The sequence below is a fragment of the Jaculus jaculus genome, chromosome 10, assembly GCF_020740685.1.
Source record: "Jaculus jaculus isolate mJacJac1 chromosome 10, mJacJac1.mat.Y.cur, whole genome shotgun sequence".
Classification (NCBI taxonomy): Eukaryota; Metazoa; Chordata; class Mammalia; order Rodentia; family Dipodidae; genus Jaculus; species Jaculus jaculus.
In genome coordinates this window covers 20,250,173-20,273,222 of record NC_059111.1, presented here as the reverse complement: position 1 = coordinate 20,273,222, position 23,050 = coordinate 20,250,173, and the positions used below count along the sequence as shown (strand labels likewise).

The window sequence follows — 23,050 nt, the reverse complement described above, 5'->3', positions numbered from 1 at the left end:
GTTTCTTTTTTAATCTTATGAACAATAATAACTATGATTGCCCTATGCACGTGCATATCTGCACAATCTACATGAGAAATACCCAGATGTAGCTGTTTGATTAAGGGCTGCGTGCATTAAGAACATTAAAAATTCTGCCAATTGCCTTCCCTTTAGGACAATTTTTAATACTGTTACCAATAGCCTTGAATGGGTTTCGTCCCAGGCTTCAACTATTTTAATATTGGATAATGGCAATAAAACTTAGTGCCTAACTGGAGAAATGCCTTAGGGGTTAAGTTGCTTGTATGCAAAGTCTAACAACCTGAGTTTGACTCCCCAGTACCCATGTAAATAAAGCCAGATGCATCTGGAATTCATTTGCAGTAGCTGTAGGTCCTGGTGTACCCATTCTCATTCATATTCTCTCTCTCGGATTGCAAATAAATCAATCAAAATATGTTTTAAAAGTTGTCAGTATTGTAGATACATACAGTAACTCACGGTGAAAACTTTAATAGGTAATCACCAACCTGTGTGAACTGCATGCTTGTAACTTTGCCTTTTGATATATCTGTCTTTTACTTATGATTTATAGTTCTTCATATGGATTAGATATTACTACAATCTTATATAATGTAAGTTTTTTCTTCTAACTTGCCATTTGATAGTTGCATCTTGTTCATAATGGAAGTAGCCACTGGTATGTAATAAACTTTATCTTTCTTGTTATGGCTTTTGGGGTCTTCTTTTGAAAGACCTTGCCCACTCCCAAAATGAATTTTTTTTCTAACAAATTTTTGGTTTTAAAATTACTTATCTTTTAATACATCTCTAATTTGTTGTTACACACAGTGTAAAATGGGAATATAACACAATCTATTGAACAGACAATAATTGCCTCAACATCATCTCATAATTTGTTATTTCTCCATGGGATGAAATTAATTCTTAAATTATTAGTACTTAAGTACATATTTAGTGCTATCACATGCCAGATACTGGGGACACTATAGTGAAAAAGAGTGAAACAGTAAGTAATAAGAGGAATTGTACTGAGAAAACAAAAGAAAAGCAAAAACCCCAAACCAAAGTCAACAGAATAGAGCGATGAGATATCCACAGTGTTGTTTAACAACTGACTCTAGATTAGAGCACTTCTCAGTGTAAATACTCCCACTGCACCCCATTTCCAGCAGCTAAATCATATCAGATTTGCAAAAGCTCCTAAGATTTAAAGGCTGGCAGGGGACCAAACTGGCTCCAACACGTCCTAATTTGACAGTAATTGAGAGGAGTGAATTTAGGGGTGCATGGGGAGGTCTGTCAGCAGCCGGACAGACCAGCAGCCAGGCAGTTACTTGGGAAGGGAATGTATTCCGGGTGGGTAGGTCAGTAAGGACAGAGCCTGTTATAGAAATAGCTTGTTATGAAAGGGAGGGTTCGATTCACAACATGTGTCGTGCACTCTGTGAGCTCCTAGGACATGTGCACTGAGGTGCTTCAACAATGGTGTTCTAACTGGCCATGTGTGGCGTGTCTCACACTTTCTGTGAGCAGCACTTTGTTTCCTCATCTTTGCAAACCCCAAACATTCAGGATTTAGGAAAACATTACAGTTTAGCTAAAATTAGGTCATTTAAACTCCTTGTATGAGTAAACAGGTTCTTCAGTTGCTGGGTTTACATTAAATACAATGTACGTGCCCTAGTAGAAACAAATTTTTACTTGGTCTGTGAGGAACCTAATCAAAGCAGTAATTTAATGTTAATGCACTGAAAGGTGGGGAATGCTTCTAGAGGAGATCATGGAATGTAGGTTTTGTTGAGGAAGGATATGGGGAGAGAAGCTGAGGGGACTGGCAAGGGCTGCAGTTCAACAGAGTAAGTGAGAAAACAGACAACAGTGACCCAGGCAGGCTGTGGGGTACAGTGGTTTGGAGAGTCCACATATTCTCCTGGGCTCCTGAGAGGGGCAGAGGCAGCAAGGACTCGAATGACAATGATACAACTTGGTCTCTAGGCATTCTTGTGCCATCCAGGATGCCATCAAGTAGCACCATGTAAAGGTTACAGTCACTTGCTTCCTTCACTAAGTGAAATGTTACTCTCCAAACTGTGATGAGCGAATCGTGTGTGTGTGTACACAAAGTATGTATATGTGGTGTAGTCCTACGGGCGGGGATGTGGTTCAGGAGTAGAACTCTTGCCTAGTACGCTGGAGATTGTGGGTTTGATTCCCAGCTCCACAAAACAAAACAAAGCAAAGCACAATCCTGGTTCCACGTGGACACTTCCACCTAAGCCACTCCATCTACTTTCTTGTCACGTTATTTCAGGAGGAAGGTAAGATTACTAGAACTTGGGGTCACTTGATGTTTATTTAGTGGCCTAAAATTAGGAAAGATGCAATCCAATTGTTACACTTTCTGGCCTGAAAACCGGTCTCGTTCCTTTGCACAGAAGCCCTCCGGTACGCATTACCAGGTAAGGGGCAGACTGACAGAGCCCACTGTCTCCAGACGTGCAGGCACTTACCTAGCTGTTCCCTCCTTGGTGTAGAACACAGAGTAGGTGAGATTGTCCCCATGAGGATCTGATGCCGGCGTCCGCCACGTCAGTTTGATGAAGCGGGTAGAGACCAGAGAGGCCACGACGTCCCGAGGAGCGGATGGCAGTGGTCCCGTCGCAGCTGGGGCTAGACGGTCAGTAGTGGCACTGGTCAGTGAGGTGGGAAGTAGTGTTGGGATGGCAACATCTTGTCATGTGCAAACATTGGGAAATATGAAGGGCAAACCACAACGGTTTTAAAAGAGAACAGAAAAACAAAAGCAAAAAAGAAATAAACAAAACCACGATGGGAAATAAAATAAAATGAATGAACATAAAAAAGGCCATTAAACTGAAGGCTAACATGCAGGCCTGGGGTAATTCCTGAAAACTAACAGGTAGCATTCAAGACGCATTACTGGAGAGCAAGCAGATTTTCTGATCATATAATGGTTGTGTGTAAGGGACAGGAAGGTGACAGCTGAAAATAACACATCTCACAGGACACAGCCTGGCCCAGGTCACTTTCTTAATATTGAATGCAGCATGCAACGTATGCCAAATTGTGCGTGTGAACCTCTCTTAGGTTGACAGACCTCTGTACTTTCCTCTACTCTATCAAAATCTGGAATGTATGCAGTATGGGCAGGACTGTCGTAGGGAGGAGTGGCTAAGGCCCACTACACTCAAGAGGCCAGGGAAAGCTCTGGGAGGTGCCCTCACTGAAGCTATCCTGCAGGGATTAGAAAGCCTTATCTTCAGCTCTCTTTCCCAGGGAATACCAAGGGAAGTGACAACTTTTTCCTCACTCTGACAAATTATACTTTATTTGCTATTATATCAATCCATTTAACAAACACCAAGAGATTCTCAATCAACAACTCCAAAGCCACACACACAGAACAAGTAACTTCGGATCTTCTGTCAGGATCATCACCACAATGTAAATTATGACAGCTGTGGCCCTGGGACTGGGTGGGAGCTGACACAGTGCTCGCTGGTCAAGAGCCTGCCTGTCTGTCCATCCACAGCCATGGGTAACTTGCTCTTTGAAGGCAGCTGTTCTATATGGTAATTCTGGTTTGAAAAATTTATTCTTGTTTTCTGCAGCTGAAATCACCTTCACTTTAGAGCCAGAAAATATAGGTTTAATCTAACTTTCTTAAAAAAAAAAACTATGTATTATTTATTTGGTTAGTTATTTGACAGACAGGGAGAGAGGCATGCCAGGCCTCCCGCTGCTGCAAACCAACTCCAGTTGTATGCACCACTTGTGCACCTAGCTTTACGTGGGTAGTGGGGAATCAAAACTGGACCAGCAGGCTTTGCAGGCAAGCACTTTTAATCATTAAGCCATTTCCCCAGCCTATTTTTTTTGAGACAGGGTTTGGCATTGAAAAACAAACAACAACAAAAGAACTGGCATAAACTTAATGGGGGGGGATTAACAGAAAAGGAAGGCAAGGGGAAAAAAAAACCCCACAATTTGTAGATCTAGGTGGTGATCTTTCCTTATAGCGCTGGGAAAATGGACCTGGGGTCTTAAGCATGCTGTATAGATACTCTATTACTGAGCCCATAGATCTGGTTTTGAATTAAGTGGTAGGGTAACAACCTCCTAGAAACATCTGTGGACTGTAAGAGTCTAAGGTTAGGAATATAAATTAACATGCCAGGTGAAGCTACTCTCTGAGGAAAACCACCAGGGGGATGGTGCCTGAGGATTCTAAACAAGCTAGGGAAGAGCAAGAATAATCCGACCACCACCACGACAGACTGAGCACTTGGCACAGGGAACTCTTGGCTTTTTATGAGGATCAGTCAATAGGAAAACTGAAATCTGTACACCATAATACCTCTATCATATATGCAGAGAGTGACACTTTTCTTTTCAGGTATTTTGTTGTTGTTTGAGGTAGGGTCTCATTCTATCCCAGACTGACCCGGGTGGAATTCACTATGTAGTCTCAGGCTGGCGTCTAACTCACAACAACCCTCCTACCTCTGCAGGGATTAAAGAGGTACACTACCATGTTCAGCCCTTCTTTCATTTTTTTGAAAAAAAAAAATTCTTTCCATTTTTGACATTTTGCTTTAAAAAAATGTTTTACTGACAGAGCGAGGGAGAGTGCACAAACAAGCCAGCATGCCAGGGCCTCTTGTTCCTGCAAATGACAGAAACTTGCACACGCATGCGCCACACTGTGTATCTGGCTTTATGTGGGTACTGGGGAAACAAAACCCAGGCCAGCAGGCTTTGCAAGCGAGTGCCTTTAATTGGCTGAGTCATCTCCCTGGCCCACAAGTGACTTTTTATTTATTTATTTTCATGATGCTAACTGCACATCCCTATAAATCTGATAAACTATCACTGAATTGTAGAGCTGTGCATGACTTTGTAGTTACGTGAATCAGACTTCAAAAAGGTGTTCATTTTAAAAATACCAGATTGTCCAAACTATTATACGGGCTTTTCTCATGTAAAATAGTAACAGTTACACAGAGTTCTAGGACATTTCTGTTGGTCAAAACAAAACCTTAAATTCTTCTTACATAAAGTCTTCCCCCAAATTAAAATGTCCAACATCACCCCAAGACTTTTATAAATGCCATTTAGTCATTTACGCCCAAAGAATCAATGGAACACATAGATGTCATGACAGAATATAACAAAACATCTTTGAGAAGAGCTATGCAGGGTTGGAGAGAAAGCTGTTGGTAAAGTGCTTACTTTTAAGCAAGAGAACCTGAGTCTAATGCCCACAACCCACATAAAAGATAGGCATGGGCTGGAGACATGGCTCAGCAGTTAAGGCACTTGCCTACAAAGCCCAAGGACCCAGGTTCGATTCCCCAGTACCCATGTAGCACATGTTTTTAGAGTTTATTTGCAGGTAAGGTTGTCCTCTGGCCACTACATGGACATGCACATGTGTGCATCCATACCCTCACAAAAGAGTTATGCTGGTTTTTTTTTCCCCTTTCAGCTACCTGAGTTTATTCCTGAATGTGAAAGATATGATCATTCCCTTTCCTGCTCCAAAATTTCCACAAAGTCTGAAAGCCTCAGAATTGAGCAAAGGCCTATACAGACTAGAGCCATGCTACCTCTTCAGCCCAGGAAGTGCTACTGCACAGTACTGCAGTGTACTATATCCTTAATGCTGCCTTTTAGACCAGCTTTGTTTTAATGGGCTTTTTAGCTTCTTTGTACACAATGCTACTTACCTTTGTAGACAACATATAAATCTGGGACTGGTACGAGTTTCTCTTGCAACAGTTTGAGTTTACCAACACACGCACATGCCTGCAGCTATCTCTGAAGCTGGAGATTACTAAGTTCTGTGCTGGGCATGCTGCCCTTGGCTAAGTAGAACCGATCACCTAATTTGAGATCTACTTACACAACTGAAATGTGCTGTGAATGAGTACATTGAAGTTTCCATTTAGAAATGCAAAATTGTTTACCATTATTTTGAAAATAAATGAGTTTTGGAACTTCTGAATGCCTTTAAAAGGCTCAGAGCTCTTGGGAAACATTCTTTCTCTTTAGCCCCTAATTTCCTTTGGTAAAGGAATCTCCTATGTTGATAGAAGTCTTGTTCCTGGTGGTATTTTTTAGAAAAGGGTGAGCTATGTGATGCGTCTTATTATAATTTTTAAAAAATATTTTATTTTTATTTATTTAAGAAAGAGAGGAAGAAAGGCAGATTAAGAGACAAAATGGGCACGCCAGGGCCTCCAGACACTGCAAACAAACTCCAGACGCATGTACCACCTTGTGCATCTGGCTTATATGGGTCCTGGGGAATTGAACTTCGGTCCTTTGGCTTTGTAGACAAATACCTTTAATCCCTGAGCCATCTTTCCAGTTCATATTTCATTATTTTTTTTAAAAAACACATTCTATTTTTATTTATTTATTTGAAAGTGAAAGAGCGAGAGAAAGAGGCAGACAGAGAGAATGGGTGCACAAGGGCCTCTAGCCACTACAAACAAACTCCAGAGGCATGTGCCATCTTGTGCATCTAGTTTTATGTGGGACCTGGGCTCTGACCTCAGGCCCTTCTACTTTGAAGGCAAGCTGTCTTAACCGTTGAGCCATCTCTCCAGACCTGTATTGTCTAAAACACGGTTTTGTAACATTATGTAGCTAGACTGGACCTTAAACTTCAATAAAAGCAAATAATGCTCTGTGGTTACAGGAAGTACTTTTAAAAATATATATATTGGGCTGGAGAGATGGCTTAGCGGTTAAGCGCTTGCCTGCGAAGCCTAAGGACCCCGGTTCGAGGCTCGGTTCCCCAGGTCCCATGTTAGCCAGATGCACAAGGGGGCGCACGCGTCTGGAGTTCGTTTGCAGAGGCTGGAGGCCCTGGCGCTCCCATTCTCCCTCTCTCCCTCTATCTACCTTTCTCTCTGTGTCTGTCGCTCTCAAATAAATAAATAAAAAATTAATATATATATATATATTTATTTATTTGCAAGCAGAGAGAGAAAGGAGGGAGGAAGAAAGGTAGGAAGGGAGAAAGAAGAGAAGTCAGAAGAGAGGCAGACTAAGAGAATGGGTGCACCAGGGCCTCTAGCTGCTGCAAATGAACTCCAAATGCATGTGCTATTTTGTGTGTCTGGCCTTATATTGGTACTGGGGAATCAAACCTGGGTCGTTAGGCTTTATAGGCAAGCGCCTTAATGGCTGAACCATCTCTCCATACCCAGGAAGCACTTCTAATCACAGCCTGGTCTCCAGGAATAAATGTAGGAACAGTTTGCCTCAAGAGCAGAAACAACACAGTGTTCTGACTGGCAAGTAAGGTTCCATATTTTTCTAAAACCCCAATCGCTCCTCTACTTTTCAAAACAACAAGAAGTCTTATTCTAAGTACCCTGTGATTTCAGATTGTATCTACCAAGCAATGCCTTCACAACACCTAACTGCCATTGAAGAATCCATCAAAATTGCTATAAATGCCTGTCTCATTCTAAAATTACCATAAAATGTGTTATGTGAAAGTTCATGTAGCTCAGTATTCATCTGAAAATTTCTCCACTGGGCCCTATTCCACAATTCTGATAGAACAGTTCATTTCCTCCATAGCAAATAGCTGAAGGAAAGCAATAATAATAATATAAAAAAAAAAACCTGAAAGCACAGAAAACCAACTAGAGTCCAATAAAACAACTGTTCCTCCAGATTAAAGATATTCAACAGAGGCATTTACACTCAATAGGGAAACAACAATTATACTAAGCTATTAATCACAGCACTTTACTAAAAATAAAAACAGTGACAGAATGTGAGAACAGCCACATGTTATTGCTCCTGAGAGTAACTTGTCACATAAAGGAGCCACTGAAAAATATGTGGCAGTTACAATGAGTTCGGGCTGCACAATGGTGTTCCCAACGGTGTGTCTCCACAGATGAGTCATGTCTAGCAGCTTGTAATAAGCAGCACAAGAAAAGACATAACATTTCTTCCTCTCTTCCTCCTACACTTAGAAAATTCACCAGTATTCCCAAATCTTACATATGATCCCAAAGTGAAGAAAACTTAAAAAAAAAAAAAGAATAGTGCTATCTAAAGATGATGATTCCAGGCTGGAGAGATGGCTCAGTGGTTAGGTGCTTGCTTACAAAGCCTAAAGCTCCGGGTTCAATTCTTCAGTACCCATGTAAAGCCAGATGCATGGAGTGGTGCATGCATCTGGAGTTTGTTTGCAATGGCAGGAGGCCCTGATGCACCCCTTTTCTTTTTCTGTTTCTCTCTCTGCTTGCAAATAAATAAATAAAAATATTTTTAAAAATAAAGACAATTCATAATTAGCATTTTTGTTTATCTTTAGAATCTAGCTTATAGACATTCGCTTCAGGATGCTCTTTCTATAACTCTCATGTTTATTCTAGTTTTTCCCATTCTGTTGGATGCCATGGAAAGGCTGTCATGTGAGTTAGCATCTAAGTCTCAAGAAAATAAAGATTCTGTAGAGACTAACTATAGGTAAGAAAAAAGCATGAGGAAGACAGATTTTAATGTACGATAAAGAATAATTTTTCAAACAAAATTCATACAGGGAAAATTTTATAATTTAAAGATTCTGACCTTCAGGCATGAAACATATCAAGGATTTTATGTTTAAAACAGGTCTTATTTGACCCGACTCATACTTGTTGGCTATGAATTATTTAAAAGAAAGATAAATTGTAATCAAATTGCTTTCAGTAATTCCAATACAAATTTTAAGACTTGACAAATTTTTCTTAGGGGTTTATGTGAAAGAAACAATGATTTATTTGGCATCTACTTCTGGTCTGGGAATCATTTTCTGTATTATAATCAATATGATTCCACTTGTAGAAAGGAGAAAAGTCAAAATGTTTACAGTACAAATGACTCTCAAATACCCTGAATCTCCTTGAAATTTTCATGCATATTCAGATACCTTTATTGATGTTTGTATAGTAGGGAAGCCTTATCCAATTTTAAAACTATTTGGCATTTCCTCAGTATTCATAAATATTAATCCTCAAGCAGGATTAAGGCAGATATGCTCAAAAATCCCTTACTCATATTTAAAGAGTTCATACAAATATTAATAATGAGCTAACAACACTGATGTGGACATTGATTCAAGAGGATACATTTAAAAATTTAAAACAGAAATTACACTAAATAAATATGTCTATTCAGTATTAATATTCACTGAAATGGTACATGGGAGCAATGCTAGCAAGTATCAAGTTATATGGTACAAGTGAGTCACACAGTGGGCAGAAGTACGTTTCCCAGTTGTCTTATAAATTAGTAGAAAAAAAAACTATCAAATGACTGGTATACATAAAGCAGAAAGTGCTAGAAAGGAGGTCAAATAAATATATCAAACTAAAGTAAGGATTTTCCTTCCTTCTGCTGGAAGCCAAGAGTATGGAAGCTAAAGTGGTACTAAAATCAGGGCCTTGGTTGGCTTAGTGGTTAAGGCGCTTGCCTGCAAAACCGAAGGTCCTAGATTTGATTGCTCAGGATCCATGTAGGCCAGATGCACAAGGTGGTGTGTAAGTCTGGAGTTCATTTACAGCAGCTGGAGGCCCTGGTATGCCCTTTCTCATTCTCTTTCTCCCTCTCAAATAGATAAAAATAAAATATTAAAAAAACAGGGCCTTGATACACACACACACACATATGTGTGTGTGTGTGTGTGTGTGTGTGTGTGTGTGTGTGTGTATACATATATGGGATTTAGTTAGGAACATTGTGAGTTAAAGGCAGCCTTGACTACATAGTAAGACGCTACCTCAAAACAAAACCAAAACCATACAGGGATGTAGCTCAGTGGTAGAATGTTTGCCCAGTATTACAAAACCCTAGGTTTTATCTCCAGTACTGGAAAAGCAAATTAGACTAAAAATATAAAACTAGTGGACTAGAAGGTAACTCTAGATATTTTTTTCCAGAATGCTTAGGAACAATAAGTGACAGGTAAAGTAAAACGCTAAGAGGAGATAACCAAAAAACCAACCAGAAACAATAAACAATCAACTATTTAACAAACACATTAGGAACTAAGCAAATGAAAGTCTTTTAAAACGTTTTTAAATTTTTATTTATATTTATTAGGGACAGAGAGAGAGGAGAGCATTAGAGAAAATGGGTGCACCAGGGCCTCTAGCCACTGCAAATGAACTCCAGATGCATGCATCACCATGTATCTGGCTTGCATGAGACCTGGAGAATCAAACATGGGTCTTTAGGCTTCGCAGGCAGGTGCCTTAACCACTAAGCTGTCTCTCCAGCCCCAAATGCAAGTCTTTCCATTTAAAAGAGACTACTGAATGGGAGAGTAATATCAACTAGGCACAAAGGAAATAAATCCAGGCAAGGAAATTTTTAATTCAAGGCATAAAAACAAAGATCCTGATAGTTTTCAAAGAAGAAAGGAGGCAATCCAAAAGCCAACCAATGAATGAGAAAATAATTCTTTTTTTATTTTTGTTTAATCCAATGGACACACAAAAGAGAAAATAATTCTTAATGATATGTTCAAAATAGTGACATGATGTGAAGGAAAAGAATGTATTTTCAGACATGTAAAGTCTTAAAGCTTTATTACTTGAGCATCTTTTTGGAAATTTTTATGTGAGATGTAATCAAAGTGAATGAAAAACCATGCATGCCACAGAGGACACTGTGGTCTGGAGCCTGAAATTCAGAGAACAGCACAGTATATGAGTAAAAAGACTGCAAAAATGTGATCATCTCTTCAATTGCCTCATGAAAGGAAAGACATCAGAATTAACCCCAAGTATGGCTGAGGAAAAATCTGGCTAATGTGCACCAAACATTTAAGAGTAGTCTTATGATAAACCAAAAAAAAAAAAAAATCAGCTGACTGAAATGAAATAAATATTAAGTATAAAGCTGCCTAGAATTGGTAACCCTCAACAGAAAATATGTAATGCCATTAAAAAGCAAACAAAGCCAGCATCAGACACAAGAGCTGAAGACCAATCAACTGACCAGGAGAAAAGCAAGTGTGAGGCAAGCATATCTTCTGGATTCTGAGATAGACCTTTTCACATTGCAACATTCTGAAATCTGCTTGTACTACATGATCTGAAGTGTCTTAGATTTCATGAACATGATCATCTACCAGGAAAATATGCCATGACCCTCCAGCATCAACAACACAGCTTCTGAATATGTAATACAGGCAGCTCAAGAACTAAACAGATCTGCAATCATACTTCATTAGAAAGTTCTTGAGAACTGACAGACTAGGTAGACAAAAATTAGGTAAGGATCTACAGAATTGTAAAATACTAACAGGGCTGGAGAGGTGGCTTAGTGGTGAAGGTTCCTGCCTGATCCCACATAAGCCAGCTGCACGTGATACAAGTGTGCAAGGCTGCACATTCACACAAGTTGCACATGCATCCAGAGTTCAATTACGCTGGCCGGAGGCCCTGGAGTGCCAAGTGTCTCTCTCACACACACATTTTTTAAAAAAAAAGGCCAGTCTGTTGGGCTGCCTCAAGATTAAAAAAAAAAAAAAAACAAAAAACTAACGAATTTGGTTTAATGGATATTTAGAAACTATATCATCTAGAAAACAAGGAGCTGTCACCAAAAATTAAATATGTATCATGAGAAGAATCTCAAATTCTGATGAACTGGGAAATACAGACTTATCCTTCATGGGAATCTGAGATTTGAGAAGCATGAAGATTTGAGGTTTCATGAATAAAGGGAGTAGACCATAGCAATATAACAGGAGTCTGATGTTCAATTGAAGTTGATATCTACGAATGTGGCACCAAGTCTCAGTGGTTCCATGAGAACAGCACATTTCAGTCAGCTCAACGCCTGAAACACTCACCAGCACAGCTGCTGAACAGTTAGGACGTAGTTTAGGGATGAAATACAATGTGACTGCTAATTCCTCAACATAGCCAAGGCTTTCCTTCCTTCTTTTCCTTTTCCTCTCCTTTCCTTTCTCTTCTTTCCTCATTCTTTCTTTCTTTCTCTTTCTCTCTCTCTTTTCTTCTTTCTCTTTCTTTTCTGTTTTGAGGCTAGGTTTCACTCTAGCCCATGTTGACCTGGAATTCATTCTATAGCTCAGGTTGATAACTCGAACTCACAGTGATCCTTTTACCTAACCCTCCTAAGTGCTGGGATTAAGGCATGAGCCACCATGTCCAGCCTCAAGGCAACGTATTTTGAGTATTCAGGTTCAGTGCAAGGACAGAGTTATAAGGATGATCTCCCAGACTTTAGAACTCCTTCTCTGAAAACACAAAGAAGTAATTTCATAAGCTACAAACTCATTTTACTGGTTAAAAAAATGATTATTGTGTGTGTGCCCTGATCAATAATCAGCCTTTGCAGTGGACTGCTGGTTTAAACAAATGACATACAAACAATCAAAGGAAGTTATAAAATAAAATGAACATAAAATATTCCTCCCATTCTGTGTGCAGGGAGGATGTTTCAATATAAAGGAAGTCATCTGACTATTTCCTGACATTAAAGGCACTCATGAAAAAAGGTGTGTCAAACGTTAATGACGCACCTACCACATCAGTGAGCCCAGGAAAAAGCCTTTTCCTTTTATTCTAAACCAAAATGCTGTCTCCTAGATAAGATCTTAACATCCCAAAGGAAAGAAGAAAGACAAAAGATGTAAAGATTTGACCAATAAAAAGGAAAAACTGATTGTATCTTAATGAAAATAACTTGCATTAACTCCAATTGTCCATGATGTGTTAGTAAGAACATTAGCATTTTAAATTTTCAACTTAAAAACAAATTCTAGCAAGTTTTACATCTCTTCAGATTGTGTAAAACAACAGATTTCAAGTAGTCCTAAGATCTAAGTGAAGTACTCAAATGTTGAATGAATTACAGAGAAGCTCTAAACCTTAGGAGAGAATCGCCACCAAACAGAAACTCAGCTACAAGGTCTTCATATTTACTTTATTACTCAGAGTTTGTGATGTCTGGGTACAGGCTGCATATGGGGAAGCTTTGACATTAATTGTGGTTACAACGGCTGTTTAAAAAATATGCACACCACTAAAATATTAGGGTATCACAGTACATATGTGGCAATACCAATACTGAATATGTAAAGAAAAAAAATTACCAAAATGCATGTTGACCAGGGCTGGGAGGCCCTACAGAGGACACGAATACTGCTCTCACAGCTAGCCTGAAAATCAGTTCCAGGGAGATGGTGACAGATACTGTGGTCACTCAAACCTCATCAAAACAGAGATCCAGGGCTAGAGAGATGGCTTAGTGGTTAAGGGGCTTGCCTGCAAAGCCTAAGGACTCATGTTCAACTCTCCAGGTCCCACATAAGCCAGATGCACAGTGACACAAGCATGCAAGGTCGCACATGAGCACAAGGGGGCGCATGTGTCTGGCTGCAGTGGGCTGGAGGCCTTGGCATGCTAATTCTCTCTGTTTCTTTCTCATTCTCACACTTAAGAAAAGGCAATCTACTGAACTTGCCTCGAAACAAAAAGAGATCTAGGCTGGAGAGATGGCTTAGTGGTTAAGGCACTTGCCTGCAAAACCAAAGGATCCTGGTTCAACTCTCCAGGACCCATATTAGCCAGATGGACAAGGGGCGCATTTGGAGTTTGTCTGCAGTGGCTGGAGGCCCTGGCATGCCCATTCTCTCTCTCAATCTCTCTCTCTCTCTCAAATACATACATATATACATACATAATATATACATATAGAGAGAGATATCTAGAAGCTACCAAGAAAGCAATAGTAAAGCAGACCCCTCTTTTTGCCCACCAAGGCTCGGGGAACATTGGAGAAGAGAAGAAGAAAGACTGTAAGAGCCTCGGGTTGGGTGGAATAGCCTGAGACACTGCATCCCCTCAAAGACTGACTGTGGCTCTTGGTCCCCACAATGGATACCAATAACTCCACAAAAGACCTTCAGCAAAACTGGGGTATGAGCCTAAGATACAACCATTTGAAAAAAAAAATTTACTTTTATTTATTTATTAGAGGGAGGAAATGAGTACACCAGGATCTCTAGCCACTCCAAAAGAACTCCAGACACATGCGCTACCATGTGGGTTCTGGGGAATCAAACCTGGGTCCTTAGGCTTTGAAGGCAAAAGTCTTAACTGCTAAGCCATCTCCCCAGCCCAGCACAGCCTGTTTATAAAAAAATTAGTAAAAAATGTGTGTCAAATTATACTTCACTTTATATGTCTGGTTTCATAAGCAAGCATCAATTTAGAGACAGTCTCAATGCCAATACTGCAAGCTAAAATGAAAACCGGAACAATCTAGCACTGAAGCTACATGAAATCAGTCTGCAAGTAGACAGATTGTCAGTGATGTCTTTAGACTGCAAGATATTCTGCTGCTATAACATTATCATATAACTTTAGCATCTTTTAAATATAGCTACCAACTAAAGGATATTCAGACACACTAGTCTTCTGGTATCTTAGCACTGTGTAGCAGATTCTTTATAACAAGATAATAGCAGCACAGCAAATTCAGGGTGCTCTCTGATAATTTCTTTGACTCCAGAAAGGTCATCTGCAGGACTTGTATTTAACCAAATACCAAAAATTACCACTGAGACCCTGAGCTGTAATCTGGACCTCAGAGAACATCTTTTGGCAAAGATGTAATTAATGCTAACATCAAACAAAATATAACTGTATGTTTACCTCACCAAGGCTATCTAAAAACTGAATTCATGGGCTGAAGAGATGGCCTAGTGGCTAAGGTGCTTGCCTGCAAAGCCTAAGGATCTGGGTTCAATTCCCTGGCACCCATGTAAAGGCAGATGCATAAGGTGGCACATGCATCTGGAGTTCACTTGTAATGGCCAGAGGCCCTGGCATGCCCATTCATTTATTCATTCCTTCTCTCTCTCTCTCTTTTCCTTCCTCCCTCTCAAATAAAAATACATACATACATACATACATACAAACATACATGCCACACCATCTTGTTAAAATATTCTAATCAAAATAATTTCCCTTCTACCCCCAATAATTTTCATTTTGAGACAACATCTCACACTGTAGCTCAGGCTGTCCTGAAACTTACTGTGTAGCACAGGGTGGCTCAAACTCATGGCTCAAACTTGTGTCCTGAGTTCTGGGATTATAGGCATGACCACAATGTTCAATTCTCCCACACTCCTTTTTTTAAAAAAACTTTTTATTTTTGTTTTGAATTTCAAGGTAGGGTCTTGCCTTTAGTTCAGGCTGGCCAGGAATTCACTACATAGTCTCATGGTGGCCTCGAACTCATGGTGATCCTCCTACCTCTGCCTCCTTAGTGCTGGATTAAAGGTGTGCGCCACCACACCTGGCTCAATTGTTTTTGTTTTGTGAGGTGGGGTCTTCCTTTAGCCCAGGCTGACCTGGAACTCACTATGTAGTCTCAGGGTGGCCTCGAACTCATGGTGATCCTCCTACCTCTGCCTCCCCAGAGCTTGGATTAAAGGTGTGCGCCACCACGCCCGGCTTCCCATACTTCTTTATCAGACTGTAATAGTTATTTTTCTTATTACTGGGACAAAATACCTTACAGGATAAAGAAGGGTTATTTTAGCCGCTTGGTGGTGGGGAAGCCACGGCAGCAGGGGCTCAGTCCTGGGTAGTATGCATTTGCAGTGTGGCTCCTTCGCATCCCGGACTGGCTCCAACCACCTGTGGGGTCCCTGTGGCCTGCCTGCCAGCTCCCGTATCCAAAGGTTTTACAGTGTCATAAAACAGTGCCACTATGTCAGGACCAACTGCTCAAATATGTGTGTCTGTGGAGGATATACCACATTCAAATCACAACACAGAGCGTGCTTGTTACATCCTTTAAGTAGACATAAAAACTACAGTATGCTGTCTCTGCTTTACTGGCTTACTGTCTCCCCACACAATACAAATGCTATGAAGGCAGAAAGCCATTTCAGCTAGTTATTTCAACCCTAAGGGCATGATGAATACACACTGCTTACAAGGCATAGTGAATTTTGTTCAACGTATATTTACTGAATATATATACATACACATATACATATATACACACACATAGACAATATTAACAAGGGCTAAGTCTAGAAAGTGAGACTAGGTAATAGTTAAATAGTAAATTTATAATTTTTCAGTCAATTATGCATCTTTATTTTTGAATTGACATGTGTTATGTCTATTTAAAAATATTTTAGTACATGTTGTTTTAATCATACAGTTTCAGATGTCTTACAATCTGGTCATAAAAATTATTTTCTCTTTTTGCAAATTTAAACAGTATAAATGAATATTAAATGAATTTTTAATTGTCTACTTAAAAACTTCCAAGTTTGTTTCACAAAGATAATCTTTTACCTTTATTTTCATTTACTTCATGGCCAGCTACTAAATTCCACTCAGCACTTTACTTTTGTCTGTTCTTTCAAATATTACCTTACAGTTACAGAGTTAAAATATGCAGAATTCTTCATAGTATTATTATTTTTGGTTCTCAGAAGTATGCTATACAGAGATGATAGTTTATACCTATTGATGGGGAAACGAATGCTCTGGGGGTTAGCCTCCTTACCACAGAGGGGTACTGCAGACTGCACCAGAAGCTTTACTTTCTCATACATCTTATGGCAGCTGACATACAGCTAGTAACAAGCAATGCCACAATCTGTCCGTAAGCAATACATACATTCAAACCTACGGAGTATTTTAAAGGTTTTTAAAAATATTTAATTTATTTATTTGAGAGAGAGAGGAAGAGGCAGAGAGAAAGACAGAATGGGCAGCCCAGGGTCTCCAGCCACTGCAAACGAACTCCAGATGCATGTGCCCCCTTGTGCATCTGGCTTACGTGGGTCCTGGGGAATCGAACCGGGGTCTTTAGGCTTCCCCAGTCCATAAGGCATATTTTAAAATACACCTGATATTAAATAGATATACTTCTAAAACAAACTAAATGGGGCTAGAGAAATGGCTCAGTGGTTAAAGGCACTTGCTTGCAAAGCCTGATGTCCCAGTACCCACATAAAGTCAGATGCCCAAAGTGGCACATGCATTAGGAGTTCATTTGCAGTGGCAAGAGGCTCTGGTGCACATATTTATTCTCTCTCTCTCCCTCTTCTTGCAAATAAATATTTAAAAAAAAAAACAAACTACAACATTAATGGAGTATTTTAAGTTATAAGGCACCCAAAAAGTCATTTAATTACTTGTTTTCTAACTACAAACAAAACAGCACAGATTTTCAGTACCTGATCCCATCAGTCAGTTAAGACAGATAAGGAGAGAATCAGGCTGGAGAGATGGATCAGTGGTTAAGGCACTTAGCTGGAAAGCCTAAGTAAAGCCAGATGCACAGTGGCACATACATCTAGAGTTCGTTTGCAGTGGCTGGAGTCCCTGGTGTACCCATTCATGACATAGGCTGGGCGTGATGGCATCAGACTGATCCCAACACAAGGGAGGATGAAGCAAGAGGATTACTTTGAGGTGGAGGCCAGAGGGGGCTACATAGTAAATTCCAGGCCAGTCTGGGCTACAAAGATCTTGTCTCAAAAACAAAAACAAGAAAGTTCCTAGATATTTTATTCATTATTAAGAAGTCCAAGTATACCAGTTATCTTTTTTTTAAGCAGCTTTTTTTTTTTTTTAAATTTGCAAGTACAGAGAAAGAGAGAGAAGAGGGAAGAGAGACAGGCAGAGAAAATGGGTGTGCCAGAGTCCCTAGACGCTGCAAACAAACTCCAGAAGCATGCACCACTCTGTGCATGTGGCTTACATGGGCACTGGGGAATCAAACCTGGATGCTTAGACTTCACAGGCAGGTGTCTTAAGTGCTATGCTATCTCTCCTGCCCCTAGATCAGTTATCTTGAATAAAAATTTTCCTACCATTTTGTAATCAGTGGCATAAAAAAGCAAAATAACCGATTAGAATGTATCCTTTGATTGACACTGACCTTGTATGGACTAGTGCTTCAAATTTAAAACATTTCAGCAATGACTAATAACTTCCTGCTATCAAGCCAACCACCACTCGTGCCAAGCCATTAGTCATTTACTCCAGAACGTCTATTCTTCAATAACCTCAGATACTACATGGAACTTTTGATGAATGTTTGGGTCACATAAAATGAAAGGCCATGGTACTCAATATGCATCCTTATCTACCATGGCCAGAAGAGTCTACAAGTCACTTGATGAGTTGGTAAAGTGTCTATTTCCTTTACTAAAAACAAGTTCACATTACTCTAGTGTGTTTTTTTGAAGTAGGGTTTCACTCTGGCCCAGGCTGACCTGGAATTCACTCTGTAGTCTCAGGGTGGCTTTGAACTCACAGCACTACAACTACTTCTGCCTCCCAAGTGCTGAGATTAAAGATGTGAGCCACCACACCAGGCCTAACTTATCTTTTTAGCTCTACTGTGACTTACGTATTATTATATCATACACAGCCACTTGCATTCTTACTACACTTAGGGTAATTCCTGCAATATTCTTCTCAAGCCTGTCTCCTCTTTAAGGTATTTTTAGTATACATAAGATTTTTTAAATTCAAGAATGACAAGTTTTCTTTGTTTTTTTTTGAGTGAGAGGAGAAACAGAGAATTGGTCCACCGCTGCAACTGAACTCCAGACGCTTGCGCCACCTATCGGGCATGTACAACCTTGTGCTTGCCTCAACTTTGTGTGTCTGGCTAACATGGGATCTGGAGAATAGAACACATGTTCTTAGGCTTCACAGACAAGCGCCTTAACCACTAAACTCTCTCACCAGCCCAGTATTTTCTTTTATATTTAGGAATAACACATAGTGAAGCTCTTCAGTCCCCTTTCAATCTTTTTATGAGATCAATTTAAATTTTAACTTTGATCTACATTTATTTTTAAATGCCATAAGGTAAATATATAATTTAGTTTTTTCCTAGTCATCCACTAGTGACCCATGTACTGTACAATAATCATTAACTAGTGATTTTATCATACAGCCAAAAATAGTGCTGAGGATGTAGCTCATTTGTAGAGAACCTGCCTAGCTGTTGAAGGCTCTAGGTTTAGTCTTCAGTATAGGAAAAAAAATGTGAAGAACTATTACTTTTATATAAGTTTCTTTCAGGTCAACATGTTTCAATGTTGGGCTTAAGACCAGAGACCAGAGAAGACACATGAACCAGTGACAGAACAGGTTCTATCGGACATCTCTTAGGTGACTGGAATTGATCAGGAATATAACCACCTTTAGATAATGAAGATGCTAAGAGGAAGTCCAGAGAAAATATAGTTACAGACAAATCAAGAATTACTTTCCTAGCCTTTAAGAAAACATAAAAAAAAATAAAACCACCACAGAAAGTTTGAGGGGTTGGGAAGATAGATGGCTGCATGGGCAGCAGAGCTTGCTTCATAAGCATGAGGGACTGAGTTTGATCTCAGCTTTACTACAAAGCCTAATGAACGGAGTTTGATTCCCCAGAACCTACGTAAAGCCAGATGCACAAAGTAGCACATATATCTGGAGTTTGTTTGCAGTGGCTAGTGGCCCTGGCATGCCTATTCTCCCCCCCCCCCCCCCGCCCCACACACACTCCTTTCATCTCTTCTCTCCTCTTTATCTTCTTGGAAATAAATAAATATATAGAATATTAAAAAAAAAACAACAAGCTAGGCATGGACTCCTAAAGTAGCAGAGCTAGGAGAATTGCTGGGGCTCACTTGTCTCAGTGAAATAATGATAATCAGTAACGGGAGAACACTCCATATTCTTCTACACATATGCACACAGGCAGTGTACATCTGCACACTCACCTACATGCCTCCACGTCCACACCACAAACACACTCACATACATACACTGACACATGCATGTAAGTAGGCATATAAAAAAAAAAAACAACCCTGAAAGTTTATGACAGGCCAGGGAGATGGCTCAGTGGACAAAGCACTTGTCATTTGAGAGGGAGTACCTGAGGGCTGGAGAGATGGCTCAGCAGTTAAGGCACTTGCCTGCAAAGTCTAAGAACTCATGTTCAAATCTCCAGGTCCCATGTAGCCAGATGCACAGTGGTGCAAGCATGCAATGTCACACATGTGCCACAGGGGGTGTACATGTCTGGAGTTTGTTCTCTGCAGGCTGAAGGTCCTGTAACGCCCATTCTCTCTCTCTCTCCCTCAAAAATAATTTAAAAAAAAAGGGGGAGTACCTGAGTTTGACCTCCAGATTACATATAAAAAGCCAAAGCAGGCTTCTGTGATACCAGCATGTGGGTGCTGAGAGTGAGAAGGAAGGTGGAGATGCTGATGCTGACCATGAGATGGGAGATGGAAAGAGAAGCATTTGTCAGAAAGCTCCTGGCAAGGGCAAGTAGAAACAAGCAGAGTGAGAATCCAGAGACCCTGCCATATACAAGGTGCAAAGGCACAGGATAGAACCAAGGGTGTTCCTCTGACCTCCATATGCACACTGTGGCACATATGCACTTGCACTCACACACACACACACACACACACAAACATGCACTCCCGACACACGTGAACACATACATGCATACAATACAGATAAAAGCATTTATGAAAAGGTTATAGTGATGGTGTTTGTGGACATTTTCAAGGAAGTATTTAGAAGGAACTCTCAATGATTGACATTCCTCTGAGGGTGAAGAAATAAGAACATAATATAGCCTGACCTCTGATAAGTCCATGTACAAAAGAGAAGGGCAAGGAACTTCAAGTTTTAATAGCATCCAGAATGTCAAAAGAAGCTGGGCCTGAAGGTGCACACCTCTAATCCTGGTACTTGGGAGGCAGAGGTATGAGGATTTCTGTGAGTTTGAGGTCAGCCTGAGACTATATTGTGAGTTCCAAATCAGCCTGGGCTAGAGCACGACCCTACCTCAAAAAAACAAAATAAAACAAAATAAACCATTGTCAAAAAGCATAATGTGAGGTTTAGATTCTTATATAGAACATTAAATTAAAGGAGACCTGTGATAAGATAAAGATGCCTATTATGAATGTTAAGAAAACCTTAAGGGCTGGAGAGATGGCTTAGCAGTTAAATGCTTGCCTGTGAAGCCTAAGGACCCTGGTTCAAGGCTTGATTCCCCAGGACCCATGTTAGCCAGATGCACAAGGGGCGCATGCATCTGGAATTCATTTGCAGAGGCTGGAGGCCCTGGTGCGCCCATTCTCACTCTCTCTCTAAGTGCCTCTTTCTCTCTCTGTCTGTCACTCAAACAAATAAATACAAGTAAAAAAAAAATTAAAAAAAGAAAACCTTAAAAAGAAGCTGGGCTTGGTTTATATGAGTGTCTAGTACCACAAAGTTGTCCACTTACATCTGTTAGGATCCCTCTCTCTATTTGTCTAGTACCGGGGCTCACATCTCACACACCTGCATTCACACTTCCTGCAACCAAATGTGACTTTGCATTTCACTGGCTTACTGTTGCACTGCTTTGACTTTCATTCGTGGCTGACTGAGTCTGTCTTTAAAAGCCACCTTCTAATTGGAACAGGTACTCCATTCTACTTTAATTCTGTCTAATCAACATCTGGAAATCTTATCACAAAGCCTTTCAGAAAGGAACATCTACTATGAGAAAATCCATGATCATATAGAATTCTTCTTTTCTGAGTTGTAGGATGCTTTATTTGAACTTTAAAACATGAAAAGTGGGCTAGAGAGATGGCTTGGAGGTTAAAGTACTTGCCTGTGAAACCTAAGGACCCTGGTTCGATTCCCCAGGACCCATGTAAGCCAGCTGCACAAGGTGGTGCGTGTGTCTGGAATTCACTTGCAGTGACTAGAGGCCCTGGTGGGCCCATTCTCTCTCTCTCAAATAAATAAATAAATTTCTAAAAACCATGAACGCAACCCCTCCTAGGCTGTACTCATCTCATATTGCTTTACTACACACTCCATAATAGCAAAGACATCTTAGAAGTTGTTATATTCCCTCTTTTAGAGTTCCCATATACATATTTATCTTGCAAATTAAAACACTAAAAGCCAGGCACGGTGGTGAATGCCTATAGCCTTAGCCTTTGAGAGGCTGGAGACACCTGGGAAACACACACAGACTCTCCCTCAAAAGCAGGCCAACACTCTCTTCGGCTGTTGCTCCCTCCTGAACCTCCAGGTCCCTGCTCTCGTAAGCCCCCTCACCTGAGCCCAGTCAAGCTGAGATGGGGGAGGGGGGTCCCTACTCCCACATGGGCTCTCTACCCCCCTTCCTGCCTTCCACATGGCAAGAGCTCTCCGGGCCTTCTTTTCTTTTTCCTTCTCTTCATCTAATGAAGTCTATCTAATCTGAGTCTTGAAAAAAAAAAAAAAACAGGTAAACAGCAAAATAGGGGAAAAAAAACTTGATAAGCATGACTCTTACTTTCCTTATAATCTATAGATTGTTAAGGCATTTACAATGTGGTCATTAAAAACATTCCAAAAGCCCATAAAATGGTGTTCTCTAAAGTAGAAAAGGACACTTGCTTACTATAATCATTGTATCATCCAAGCACACTGGGAGAAAAACCCGATTAGGGAACTCCTAGCCTAGCCAACCATTTACACTGCTCAGTTTGATTCATAATATTCCTCCCAAAACAAACATCCTGAAGTCTCCCTTCTTAGTTAGGTAGCTATGATGTTTACTAAGGAAACATCATTGCCATTTGTAAAAAGTAGCCACTCATTGATTCTGGAGATGCCTTATATGTTAGCAGGGATTTTGTGAATATGCAAGAGGAACAAGGGAAAGGTGTAACTTAGAAAACCACTATTGTAGTATTTAGACCATTTTGTTTGTTTGTTTGTTTGTTTGTTTGTTTTTCGAGATAAAGTCTCACTCTGGTCCAGGCTGACCTAGAATTCACTAAGTAGTTTCAGGGTGGCCTCGAACTTATAGTGATCCTCCTACCTCTGCCTCCTGAGTGCTGGGACTAAAGGCGTGTGCCACCACGCCCAGCAAGACCCGTTTTCTAACAGTCCTCTCCGGTACATTTTTTAAGTGGCATATA

General features: G+C 40.3%; 1 protein-coding gene across 8 annotated transcripts in view; it reads right to left on the bottom strand.

Moving 5' to 3' along the window:
• The window catches only part of Neo1 (neogenin 1), a 185,834-nt gene that overhangs the window by 65,059 nt on the left and 97,725 nt on the right, over positions 1-23,050 (bottom strand). For 5 of the 8 annotated variants that reach the window (XM_004666708.2, XM_045160440.1, XM_045160436.1 and 2 more), the window contains exon 8: positions 2,517-2,736. In XM_004666708.2, coding sequence (XP_004666765.2) covers positions 2,517-2,736 — 220 coding nt within the window. The remainder of the gene's footprint in view (positions 1-2,516; positions 2,737-23,050) is intronic. The other 3 variants (XM_045160438.1, XM_045160441.1, XM_045160439.1) reach the window with 1 other exon arrangement.